Source organism: Harpegnathos saltator, unplaced genomic scaffold, assembly GCF_003227715.2.
Source record: "Harpegnathos saltator strain DR-91 unplaced genomic scaffold, Hsal_v8.6 scaffold82, whole genome shotgun sequence".
NCBI classification, from domain to species: domain Eukaryota; kingdom Metazoa; phylum Arthropoda; class Insecta; order Hymenoptera; family Formicidae; genus Harpegnathos; species Harpegnathos saltator.
Window position 1 is genome coordinate 303,929 of NW_020230671.1, and position 13,634 is coordinate 317,562.

Consider the following 13,634-nt stretch of genomic DNA (forward strand, 5'->3'; position numbering starts at 1 on the left):
TAACTACCGCGCATTCCTGCATCGCTACGTCACTCATCGCGTAACCGCGAGATTCGAATGGAGTCGCACAATTGGGCAAACTCAAGCGCGAGCGACCAATCCCAATGGCTCCAGTCAAAAGTAACTAGGGTCACGCGCGCCGCCGCCAATCGGCGGGGCAGATTGTCGCGATGACGTCGTGCGCGAATCCATCAGTGCGAGCGCACTTCTTTCTTGAACCTTGTTATTTTGAACGTGATGCAAAAGTATCTCGTGGAGTATTCTCGGCGATTTCATGAAACGAAGGAAATACGGGATAAGACTCTTTTTGACATAGCGATGAGGAGTCAACGAGAGTAATTGAGGAATAAGGTAAAACGTCTTTACGTTTTAAAAGTTCCAGGCAGGACAGAAAATCATGGTGGCATCAAAATGACATCAAAATGACGAGAAAATGACCGAATCATGGTGAAAAAATGAGTTTTCCTCATCATTTTGACGTCACTTTGATGTCATCATGATTTTCTGTTCTGCCTGGGGTAGAGTTTGGGCAGGAACTTCAATAGTTACGGTTAAGAATTGGTTAGCTAAAGTTAGGAAGTAAAGTTTGAATCTTTATATCGCGTACTCGCGAGTAGACAAGATGGCTGTCTGATAGTAAATTTCGTTTACGAAATACGCGATAAATGATACTTGTGCATATCGTTTGTAGTAGAAATAAATCTTGTTTACTTGGTCAGTAAAGTATCTTCCGTCGGCTTTCAGAAGCTCTCCGAGCTCGGTCGATTTTCACCATGGATCGCCGTCACTTCCTGCGCCATTCGTCCGGACGAACTCACGAGACTAGAGGAGACGCGAAGGAATTTCCAGAGGTACAAAATCTCCAGCTCCAGAGATCAAAGGTAAGATTACGTAATCGATCGGTACTCGGGACGGCGCGGGTGCGTGCGCCACCGCCCACGTTCATTTTCGTCTATTCGTTGTTTAATACCCGGCGAAATGAAACAAACCCAGCCGGACGGGAGATGAAACAGTGCAGCACCGCGGAGAGTCCGTTTTCCCGACGTGGGCAAATAAATAGACGCGGATGGGACGATGAATGGCGCGCAGACTCTCCTCTGAAACAATAAAACGCGGAAGGAAAATTGTATATACAGGGAGCTGTCCGGAAAGCAGTTTTCGACGAAATCTCACTTCGTCGGGACGACTTCCAGTCCGGGAGATTTTTCTCCCTTCCTTCCTTCCTTCCTTCCTTCCTCCTCGTGTTCGCTCACGCCATTCGGCGCGCAAGTCGCGGGCGCGCTTTACGCGGTGATTGTCAAAGGTCCTACAGGGTGTGTCGGAATAAAAGGTATCTGGAGCGTGGTAGGGCTGGGCGCTGGCGCACCCATGATAAATAAAGTACACATCGCTCCAATCATCATCATCATCATATATTCGATTCACGCGCGTGACGCGCGTCAGCGATTCGACGCTCTTCCTATCGACGGCTGCAGCACGTCGATTGCGCCGTGGACTGAATTAATTGCGTCGTGCTCGGCTGCGACTAATTCCAGCCGTCGGAAATTTCGTTGGAACGACACGACGCGACGGAACGATTAACGTTTTTCGTAAACGCGCGAGCGGCGACTCTTGTCGTCGGCGGATAGTCGCAGCGAACCGTTATCGCTTAACCGTGTCGAGAGACGAGAGAGAGAGAGAGAGAGAGAGAGAGAGAGAGAGAGAGAGATGCGGGTGACCGGAAAATCAAATGTTGAAAATCCGTTTAACCTAGAAAAGTAGGTGCGAGCGAAAGTTCGCGTTCCGCTTAGAGCGTCCTTGGCGACGCCGCTGCCGAAGCGGCGGCAGGACTTTCAGGATCAATAAGGACTTTCTCGTTCGGCCGATACGCTATCGAGTAGAGAGAGAAAATCGCCCGAACTTGAGATGCGCTGCCTCGATCCTGGTGCACCGAGGCTTTTATATTTATAATGTGTGTTCGATCTTAAACTCGACAGTCTAAACTTTTCGAGCGTAGATAATGCAATTTTTAAGCCTACAATATTAGCTCGTAGTTTGATACTCAGCTGCGCAAAGGACGCACAATGCAAAGGAATTCAGAGCTATAATTTCAGCAGCGTTCGCGGCTATCCGCTTTAAATCTGCCGAAGAATCCACCGTCGAAATTAAGGTCGCGTTACGAAACGAGTCGGTGCATGCCGATGAATGTCACGACACTGGGGAAACGTCGCAGAGTCGGAAATTCTGTGCATGAAAACTCGATTAGGCGCGATCTTAACCGAGCGGAGCAGAGAGAATCAATAGGCTAAAATAATAGAAGCGATACCACGAAACCGTCACCGCAATATCAATTTCTTCTTAAACGAATCTTTCTACGTCAACCTATTTCGCTTTGCAAATAAGTTTCGAAATTCCATTTATCAGAACTCACCTGCACAAACAAACGCACAGTAACTAGTATTGCATAAACAAACGCACAGTAACTAATATTGTATAAACAAACGCACAGTAACTAATATTGCACAATTTTACATTGCTCCGAATTTCCGTTGCAATTTATCTAACAAAGAGAGAGAGAGAGAGAGAGAGAGAGAGAAGGGGAGAGAGAGAGAGAGAGAGAAGGGGAGAGGAGTTTTAATATCTAATAAACCGTTTCCCTTTATCTTTCGTCATTTTAAGCGGACATTTGTTCTGAGACAATTTCATTTAATTTGCGTATAGACACAAAAACTGACTTTTCTTTAAGGGCCACATCTCATCGCCCTGAAATTGATCGAAGATGAGAATTGTTGAATAATTTTGAGCAGTAATTTTGAACGATTTAATGGAAAATAACGTTAACGAGACAAAGGAAGCCCGGCGCGGCGGGAAGCACGACGGTGTCCTTGCGTCTTTCGTTTCTTTTTCTCCTCAGGATTGGAGTGAGTCCCGTTGGGATCAATAGCGCCCGTGAGAGGACCCTTCTTTGCTGAGTCTTCAAAGCTTCCTTGCGAGCTCACCTTCATAAAACGAGGCGTACGCGCCGCACATCCCCGTCCCCTTAAGGGCCAGGTGTGTCTCGGCAGGTACACACGTGTTCGTGTTCGTGTGTATGTGTGAGTGTTGCGGATACGTGTATCTCAGCGCGCGTGTAATAGTCGTTGCCAGTACCTTATGCTACCTAGCGTTCACTGCATTCTGAAGAATAAGCCTATCGCTGAATGGAAGAGGTGTGTGCGCCTGTATGTTGCCGCTCGTACGTTGCCAACAGTCCTAGTAACAGTTCAAACATTGAACAGTACAAGGTGACTCACATCCCGAGTAGAAAAATTAGTAGAGCTCTGGTAAGAGCCTGATTATTTTTCTCCAACATTAAGGGGAGAAACCTGTCTGTAGGTCAAAAATAGGCTATTTTCACGAATTTTTCTTTCGGAAACTGAGCGGACGGTTGATTTCAAACTTGGTAGAAATAATAATATATATTTAACTTATAAGAATGAATTTTTATAGTGTGATATGAATAATAATGTAGCAGATACACAAAGAATAATGTAACGTGTTTAGGCGCGCGCCGTTTCACGCTCCCATGAAATCTCGAGATATGGTGGACTGGAATAAAAACGAAAGTAAGATAATTAATTGAGCTTGCCGCTATTGTCTGATCTAGGAAAATAAGAAACGAATTACTTTCTCAATCATTTTAAGACATGTAAAAATTATATTTATAAAAGCCTTATATATAAAAGGCAATATTAATAGGCTTTTATAAGGAAATATTTTTATTGTTGCTTGAGTAAAAATATTCGTTCTTTTTATTCCAAGAAATTTAGACTATAATTTCTTTATTTCTTTATAACCTTGTTAGTATATAACAAGAATGTTTTATTTTGAAAATATAGCATTTTTTACACATAAAAATCCTGCTACTGTTTTTATTAAAGGTTGCTGCATTTTAAAACAAAGGCGATACTAGAAAAATTTTTGAAAAATTAATGAACATAGCAACTAATAAAACTAATAAAATTTGTTTTTAATTGCGGTATAGTTAAAAATTTTTAAAAGAACCAGATACAATATATTTACTAAAACAATATTAAACTACTTATACAATTTTATTACACGCTTGAGATCTTATTAATTTTCTATAACAAAATTTGATTTTGTGTGTCTAAAAGATCCTTCTAAGGCCTATATCAGTTTTCCATGTTAAAGCATTATTTCGTAAAATCTAAACATATATCCTTAAAAAATCCCAAGACTTTTCTCAGCTTTCCTTATCAAAGCCTTATTTCATAAAATCTAAGGGATCCCTAAAAGATCCATCTCGGGGCCTGATATGGTAATAATGAAGCATCTCTTTTCAGGGCATCCTACTTTCAGCCTTATCGGAGCCTTATGCTTCATGAGGATGGCCCTAACAATTTTTTTCCTCGAGATATTCGACGCTTATCATTCCGTCCTTTACGGTCTCTTTGCAGTCCAAATCGACATTGTTTTGCACTGAACTACTAAGAATGAAAATGGACCGCAAAAGGTTGACACTTGAAATATTTTCTCGGTGCAACTTCGAGCGAGAAGCTTGATGGTCGGCAATTGGGTTGTTCGCACGAGTTTTTTCTACGTACCTCCCACTTCGTGCATCCTTTTCCGATGAAGACTCGCACACCTTTGCCATTCTTTAGTATATAGTGAACAGTAGGTAGCGTAAAGATCTATCTGACCCTTTTTAGTTAGCAGGGCTATTTCTATAAACGTGTCGTGGAATAAAGCGAGGAAGCGTACTTGAAGCGAAACAAGAATTTTGTTCCGTTCGCAGAGTGTGAATCGCGCATGGTCGAGTTTATTAGAAAATTATTGCGTAGAATTAGGAACGCCCATGCTACTGGAAATTCAACGAGTAACTTGATAAGGTAACTGTTATCTCTCTCTCTCTCTCTCTCTCTCTCTCTCTCTCTCTCTCTCTCTCTCTCTCTCTCTCTCTCTCTCTCTCTTCCAAGCGCTATTAATAAAAGCGCAAAAAGCGGAATACGTCTTCCGCGCAGCGGAACGTTGCCATTAAACTCTCGTTCGTGAGACCACGTCAAATTTGCAACACAAGACGGCCGGCTTCCTCGTTTACGTTATTTCACGCGCACAATGAGAGCCGCTATTTCGGTAACACCGTGCGTGCTCTCTTTCGCCGTTTCGGCGCAAATCACCCCGCGGACCTGTGCCGTTACAGCGACCTAATGGACTCCCGTAACACACAGAGACACTGAAATCGGAGTTCGCTATTTTATGACACGCGAGTAACGTCTTTCCAAGACGCTGCTTTGCAACGACGAAAAGCGAAGTAGCGGGGAACCATTCATTATGCGAGATACGATCAGGCATCGAATTCTAACTCTGTCCTCACCGCGAGCGACTCTCGCTTCTTTTTTCTCACCACTTTCAAAATGAACATTTTACCATCAGGTGTACGCAAAAGTTTTAGTCTTTCTTCTCAGTCCTCTAATGTAATTATTTTAAATTGAAATATTTTCCCGCCATTTTGTATGTTTATAAGGTTGGTATTGAGCTTTTTAAAAAAGTGCCATTCATTATGATTTATTTGTGCAACTTTGAACATAAGGGTTGACACAATGAGCGACGAAAAATTGTATATTCCATTACCTGTGCTATTGACGTAGAAGGTCGTCCGAAATCCATCCACGGATTTAGGATTATCATACATTTAAGATTATGATACATGATCCACTTTTTATTGCCAGTAACAATTTTCGACGAAAGATCTTTTTTTCCGCTCTCTGGAAGACAATGAGACGCACGTGCTCAAACGGCGGATAATGCTGTTTTGCGACAATTCATGCGGCAGCCATTTTCCGAGCTTCTGAATTTTTCTCATTTCATGCAATCGCCTTGAAACTGTTGCTTGGTCAATTCCGAGCTGTTCTGCAAGTTCTACTTGCATTTGGAACAGGTTTTCACTCAACAACGCTTTCAAATTGTCGGCCTCGAGCTTTCGCGGCGTTCCAGGGCGCGGACGATCATATATGTTAAAATCACCATCTTTAAAGCGACGAAACCAATATTTTTTCCAAGAACAGAGCAAATGGCTTCACATGTTTTAGCAGCATTTTTTCCTCGTCCGAATGCATATCGAATGCAGTATCGAATATGAAGTTTTTATCGCTCGTATCAAATATTATTTTTGAGGTTATGTGCACCAATGAATCATAACGAATGACGTATTAGAAAGTTCGATACCAATTTTATAAAAACGCAAATCGGTGATAAAATAATTAAGTTAAAATAAATTTTAATTTAAAACATTTTGATTTAATACTACAATATTTTAATATGAAACTAATCATACAAGAGGGCTAAAAAAGATTAAATGGCATACACCTAATAATTCTTCTGATGAAAGAAATCATCGTCGCGGTCGTCCCCGTGGATTTAAAAACGCTTTTAATAACCGCGCATTGCTCACACAGGTGCGAGGTGAATTTGAGGCGCTTGAGGAAGCACAAATGTAGCCTCGCTAATTTTCCACGTAAGATAAATGTACCGAATTATGCCACTGAACCGAATTACGCTACCTTAGCTTCTATGCGTTCTATGCGTGTAACAAAACAGCTGAGTAAAAATGTCAAAAAATTGCCGGAAAGAAGTCGTGATAGTGTGTCAAATGGCTCCGCTAAAGCAAGTATATGAAAATATAATGTAATTCTCACCGAAAATCAATTTCACCCACACAAAAGTCTATATCAAAGATCTGTCACTTTTGACTATTTTCGACTGAATTTGCTTCTAAATGATTACTAACCTATGAAGTGACATTGTACCTTATAATATGATAAATACCTTATAATGTGATAAAATGAGATATTGTTGGGTAATAATATAAAGTGTTTCAATTTTGTACGATTAAAATATAATAAAAGATGATAAGAAGGTATAATATTATTAAGTTATATAGTTTCCATATAATATAAAATAATTAGCGGCGTAAATTGGGACATTCTACGATTTCAGTGGGCGTAATTCGGGACATTTGCAGTTCACGCTTGATTCTTTTATATAAATAAATAATCTTGTTTATTTCTAATTTGTATAAGTGTTTTCGTTAATTTACAAAAAATAATAACTTTTAATAAGATTCGTAGTCTTACCTATAACAACACTTTCCTTTTCTAGAAATAAACTCTGGAAAAGTCTTTGCTTAAAGTGGCGTAATTCGGTTAGTTCGCTTTATCAGTCGCAAAATTTTAAACTTTTGCACACGCGACATTGCGCGTACGTCGACTTCGACTTCGGTGCACGCTCGGCCAAGCCGCGGCGTCGCGTAGCAGCGGTGCGGCTGGCATCCGAAGGTGGTGTATGGTGGAGCGGTTTAAATAGTGTTTTCAGCCCTCGACCGGCAGTTCAACGCGACCCGCAGTCTTCGACGGTCGTCCGTCCGTCTCCGTTCGTCCGTCCGTCCGTCCGTCGCGCTTTTCCGCCGTGGCCGTTCGGTTTTCCGCGATTTTCCCGGCCCGGCACGCGCGTCCGCGAATACATCTGCTCGATCTTCGCGCTCTTCCAGAACGGAGATCCGCGCGGCAACGTGACAAAATAAAAATTACAGAAAGCAGAAGAAAAGCAGATTCAGAGCGGTGTGAAGAGAGAGAGAGAGAGAGAGAGAGAGAGAGAGAGAGAGACAGCGGCTGCTCTTTTTTCCGCCTGGCGATCGAATTGCACGAATGGATTGTACGTTCGGAGTCGTCGAGGTGCGTTCGAAAAGTGACGTTTCGGAGCGATGCGACGTGGCTGTCGAAGTTGAGGCTCCCATGGAAAATTGCAAATCGGTGAAATGCTGGTAAGGAATTTCGCTACTCCAACGCGGCGATTTGCCGCTCGAGGATCGCTGATGGCCACTTTTATAAGAGGTCAAGCGAGATTTTAAGAGAAAACAGAGATAAGGCCGCGTCTGTTTGGACGTACGTGTCGCTTCGACGTACGATCGTACGATACTACGAGAATTATGAAAGCGTGACTCTCGATTAGATATACCGTTTTCTGATAAATAATTAGAATCCGGCTCGAAAAACGTATCGACCGAACGATTTAACGTCGCGGTTAAATATTTGCAAGGGGTGACGGAGAAAGGGACACTTCTGCACCGCGTTGTGAAAGGATTATTCGAAATTGATTTTAATTTTTAAGCGAAGCCTTTGTGTGCACGATGAGAAGTTCTAAAGCGCCTTCGAAAATGCCTCGTACACGTTTTATCATTTGCATTACTTTGCGTTTACTGTCCCGCCGACCTATTTCCAACAATTCTATCCATCGCTCGTGCGTTCTTGATTTTTACGATAATACGTTTTTCTTTTATTCTGCATTATCGCAGAGCCTGTCGTGTGCCTAAAATGATTGCGCGATCCTTGCCGTTTCTCACGCTGCGATCTATTGAAAGCAGCAGGCGTCTCTGTTCAACGCACCTTTGTCTAATCTCTGTGGTGTATTGTGGCACTTTGAAGGAAGTATCACTTCCTGACGTAGCTGTCCTGCTTCCCGTTGTCACTTGAGAAACATCGCTTAGCCGCGCGACGTAATTTCTAAAAGCGAGCGAAACACACCCCGCCCCTCGTGTCGACCCGTCAAATATCCTTAATTAGGTTTAGCGCCGTTTCGAGAGAGAACGCTCGTCGGGCATTTCTCGACGCGCGCGCGCGCGCGACGAAATAAAGGCGGCAGCTCGCGGCGCGGCGGCTCGACAAACAACGGTGGACAACGGCAGGAAGAGACGTCGGGATGCCACCTTGATCTCCGAGGGCAAGACGTTCGCGTTTCGCGCCGCTCGCCCTTAATTGGCTCTAATTAATGACCACCGTCATCAGGCCCGCCGTGACTCACGACGCGTGCAACTCGAGCAGAATTCTGCCATTATCGCCCTTTTACGCCATGCTGCACGCTCATTCAGGCACTCATGACACTTATTGTTGGAGATCTCCATGCTTCTCTGGACGACTTCAGAAATTACACCTCGGTGAAATGAAACCCGTTCTCCGTGAGAGAAGACAATTGGTTTTCCGCAGTTTCCGCAGCGGAAAGAGCAATTAGTTAAATCGAGACTCAAACAATAATTCTCAAAAATTTTTATCATGTCTCATTGTATCTCTCATATCATGTCACATTGTTTCAATACATTTCGCATCACCTCCTTGATATTTGTCCTTTGGATCCTTTGGCTCGAAAACGAAACACAATGATGAAATATTTGTTACTTGACAAACAAAAATTTTTTTTACTCATAATGCGGCAAAAGATATAACTCAAGCAACTCTCTCTCGTCGCCCATTTGCCGCGCAAAATAATGGCCACCCGTTACTTTTTCGCTTGTGGGAAATTTGTCAGAGGAATCGCCAAGGACGTCAAATTCGCCACGGCGACGATCACATTGTCGGACGATCGCTCTTGCGGCGGCGGCGGAATCGTTTGTTTGGGCGATAAAATTCGACGGATCGTCGTTTCTAGATCCGCCCGATGTCCGTTCTCGCGTGGCAAAATATTCACTTTCGATCTCGCCCCGCGGTGTCGACTCGGTGTCGGCGTGAAAAGCGAGGGTGGTCCGAGGAGCACCGAATCAAGTCGCGAGCGACGAGGGATGAATCATCCCCCCAGGACGAGGCGAATCGGCCGATCGATATGAAAGACCCCCCTCGCTACGTTTCTGTGCGCGCTCTTGAATATGAAAACACTATCGACCCGCGTACCAGGAACAGATGCGACGATCAATTACGCGGCTTACGTGAGGCGGGCTCGCGGCGATCGTACCGAGCGCGATCGAATCGAGTGTGTTATTCGCTCTAATGGGCTCGTGAATGCGACGCGACGCAACTAGTCGCGGCGAGTAACTTCGATCTTTGTCTGACCTAGAGCAGGTTGTTCCAACTCTTTGGTAAGTTAACCGACAGTTAAATCGTATGTCTGTCTTGGTTTACACTGAAGGAAAAATAGAGACAAACGTGTGAAAAAAGAAGTTGGAACAGCCGGCCTTTAGGGTAAGTTAAATCGCATGTCTGTCTTTGTCTAAATTGAAGGAAAAACAAAGATAAACGTGTGATTTAACTTATCAAGTCGGTTAGAAGTCAGTTGTCAATTGTCCTTACCAAGGAGTTAGGACAGCCGGCCCTTGAAGAGGCTTCGCTTTCGGGCAGACCGATGTCGCGATTTTACAGTTGCGCGAAAACAGTCGCCGACGAGTGTACTTTGTCGCCTTACGACCTGATGAGACTGACATTGATTCCGCGCGGCGCGTTTTACGTTATATAATTCTTATCACGTAGAGAACAACGTCCATGTTCGGTCTTTTCTGTGACGGTATCTTCTCTTGCTTTCCGGTTACGATAGTCGTTTCATCGCGTGCCCACCTGGGATTCCGGCCATCAGAGGGAGTATATCGAGTTTTAAATCGCAGCTGATTTCGTCTCAGCATTGTTTCTCTCGGGACGCACGGGTGCGGTTGACGGAATAGATATATTCTATGTTCTTGCCCACACAGACACACACGCACATACAAGCACGTAATTTACAATTATTATTTTATTATTTTACCATAACGTTGGTTTAGCCGAAAAGTCCGCTCCGATTTTTGTGGGCGAGACTGACTTCATTGCGTTGCAGTGAAAACTAATTACTCGTCAGCCAAGTAAGTTGAATGTCCCATTTGACGACGGTGTTTCAATTTGTGACAATTGCATCCGTTTTCTTCAACAAAGGATAACAGAGAAACGACATGTTTTTTACTCTATAATGTTGACGGTTGAAATAAATTTCGAATAAAATTAAGAGCTACAGTTGCTGCCGCGGCATCATAATTACAAACGTACCAATGATGATAACAGTTCAACAGTCAACTATCGACAGTTTAGAGAAAATAATATCAAAAGATAATATTTAATATCAAATGTCTGTTTATTAGATTTACGCAGTTATTCTTTAATCTCTTTAAATTGTAAACCAGAAAACAAGACTAAACTATCATGTCATGTCACTAAATAGTTCACTTCAGTCAGTTCTGAGAAAATATTACAAATAAGTCAAAATCTGTTCGTAAATTAGAAAAATATATGATACAATTGAAATCCCAAATATTCAAGTTTCCTGACAAATATTAATTTTGTGCGCGTAGCTCAACATATACATTATTAATTTATGAATTTATTTTCACGTCGAGGATCACCAAATGAGACATTCACTTGTCGCCATTTGCCAACGTCCGAAGCGGATTGCTTTGAATTTTTCCTGACAACATGTTCGTTGTATATTTTCGTTTTGGCAGAAATTACTTCGCCCGAAAAAGAGAGTCAACGCGCGAGTCGACGAACGAAGTTGAGCAGGAAGATGAGAAACGAGGCACTAGCATGATCAACTTCAACGGTGCGATTGGTATCCTGATGCTTCTACTGACCCTCGGCCTCGAGGCGGTCACTATCGTGAATCACCATCCCGACGATGAGTACGTCCTTAATCACGAAGTCCTCCGCGAGGATGCGCTGGCCGAAGCGAAGAAAATGGAGTTATATTCTGGTAAGAATTTCAGGACATCGTATCTGTTTTCCCTGACAGCACATTGCAACGTAACCAGATGAAAGATGTTTCTCGAACTTCCTCCGATACATTCCGTTGCACTAGGACTATTAGATTATTCCTATTGAATTGTTCCATTATCTACTGTTCGATTATTTTTATTCCTATTGAAAACAAAGGCATTAAGAGACGATTACACACACAAACAGGATATCGTAACTAATATGATTTTTGTCTTAGGGGTAATACAATCTTAAACAGTTTCTTTTTCTGAAATTCTGTTAATTAGAGTCTGTAGAAAAGCTCTCCTATTGAATATCGGACGTCGTACATTGAACATCGGACGCAGTGTGAATCCTCCTTTATAAATAAATAAAAAAAACAAAAAAACAAAGAAAACAAAAAACAAAAAGGAATAAAAAATGAGATCATAAGTTTCGCCACGTCGTTCCTCGTCATTGATCCTGGAGTTAAAGCTAAGCGTGAAACAAAGAAACGTATCAAATAAAACAATTTTATCAAACCCCTCTCCCCTCCTATTATCGACGTCAGGAGTCGCTAGTGGTTTCATATACATGTCATGTTTTCGTGCACATGTGTATAATGCTTCTTTCGCTTCGGTCTCACTGTAAATACCGTCAAAATTTTGAAGATTTCAAACGGAATGCCGTATCTGCTTAAATATACTGCGCCTATCGGAAGATTAATCACACTTTCGTAATACACATAACGTAAATACACATAACAAGTAAACACCCGCCGATACTGGACTCATTTTAACGCGTAGTTTCTATTTTTAGACACGATCCATTCTATCAGCTTGGAAACAACCGATATGCACCTCGTGACTTTATCGAGAGCTATCGTCGCATCGCAGGCGACAGGTTGGAAAATACCGATGTCTCAGATTAATCGGAAAACCGCATTTTTTCTCGCGACGAAAAGGAGGCGGTTGCGCGCGTTGCGACACATATCCCATGTATCTCGATCGCGTTCTTGCTGCGGGTCTTTCCAATCTAACCCAGATGCTAAAAGCGTCGCGTTAAACTGACGCTCTTGTTCGACTCCTATACGGCCGGTCTATAAAGCTACTTTAAGGTACACACCGAAATGTATTTATCTTGCCGCCGAGAATAGCCGCCCCTTTGATCCACCTATCCGACAACGTACGATTAATGTCTTGAATTTTTGTCCTGCCAATCGCACTCCAGCCGGCACGGACGAGAAAGGTACGCATGTTGAGGCTCCACTCGCAAAATCCCCAGTCGTTGCTCGTTGTTGTTTTGTCGTCATCATCATCATCATTATTAATAATAATATTATTATTATTATTATTATTATTATTATTATTATTATTATTATTACTTACAAATAGCGTAAGCTAAATCGCGCAAGCTTGATTGAGTTACGGAGTACCTTTGCTGCTGTGATCTTCCTCGACGAGAATGTCGCAACTCGACATTTTCTCGTTCCAGCACGCTTCTTTTTCGCGCGATAAAACGAATGACGGGGCGGCGCATACGCGAGAATCGGCGCGTTACATCGGAAGCGCGTTGCATCGCTTACATCGTAACCGCGCGGCGAGCAGACACGCCGCTCACGTGGCTCTCGTTACACGCGATTACCGATAATTCCGAATGAGCGAGGAAGTCGATGATTACCACTCCTTATATCGCTCACGTCGGCCGCGTGGCTCAGATTTCATTGATTTAATCGTCGCCCCGGTCAGATGTCACGCGCGACGCTCGCGTTATCAAAGGACTCGCCTGCGTGGCCGCGAGCGAATAAGAGAGATCGCGATAATAATTTGAGAGTGCCCGATGATAACGCATCCTCCGGTGATCGACATCTTGAATTAAGCGAACTCAACAAGGGGAAAACCGTATTGATCGTCATCGCGCGCGTTTCTCTCCCGACAGCCGCCGAGCCGCAGCGACGCTTACGATATGTTCACCGATCGATGCGCTGATAACTCGTGATCAAGCTCGTGAAAACCGGCGATTATCGCTGAATATCGCGGATATCGCGGCACGCGTCAATTATAGCGACGCACGGCCGCTGCGCGGCGCATATTTCCGATTCATGCGATTCAATTGACGCGCAACACGCGCGGCGCTTGTCGC

The 13,634-nt window shown here is 43.3% G+C and overlaps 1 protein-coding gene across 1 annotated transcript in view; it reads left to right on the forward strand.

Annotated features, from left to right (window-relative positions):
• Nucleotides 1–104: 104 nt before the first annotated feature.
• Nucleotides 105–13,634, forward strand: part of LOC105180837 (uncharacterized) — a 20,814-nt gene continuing 7,284 nt past the window's right edge. The window contains exons 1-5 of the mRNA XM_025306971.1: nucleotides 105–120; nucleotides 692–881; nucleotides 11,264–11,511; nucleotides 12,312–12,395; nucleotides 12,723–12,740. Of these exons, the coding sequence (XP_025162756.1) occupies nucleotides 105–120; nucleotides 692–881; nucleotides 11,264–11,511; nucleotides 12,312–12,395; nucleotides 12,723–12,740 (556 nt within the window). The remainder of the gene's footprint in view (nucleotides 121–691; nucleotides 882–11,263; nucleotides 11,512–12,311; nucleotides 12,396–12,722; nucleotides 12,741–13,634) is intronic.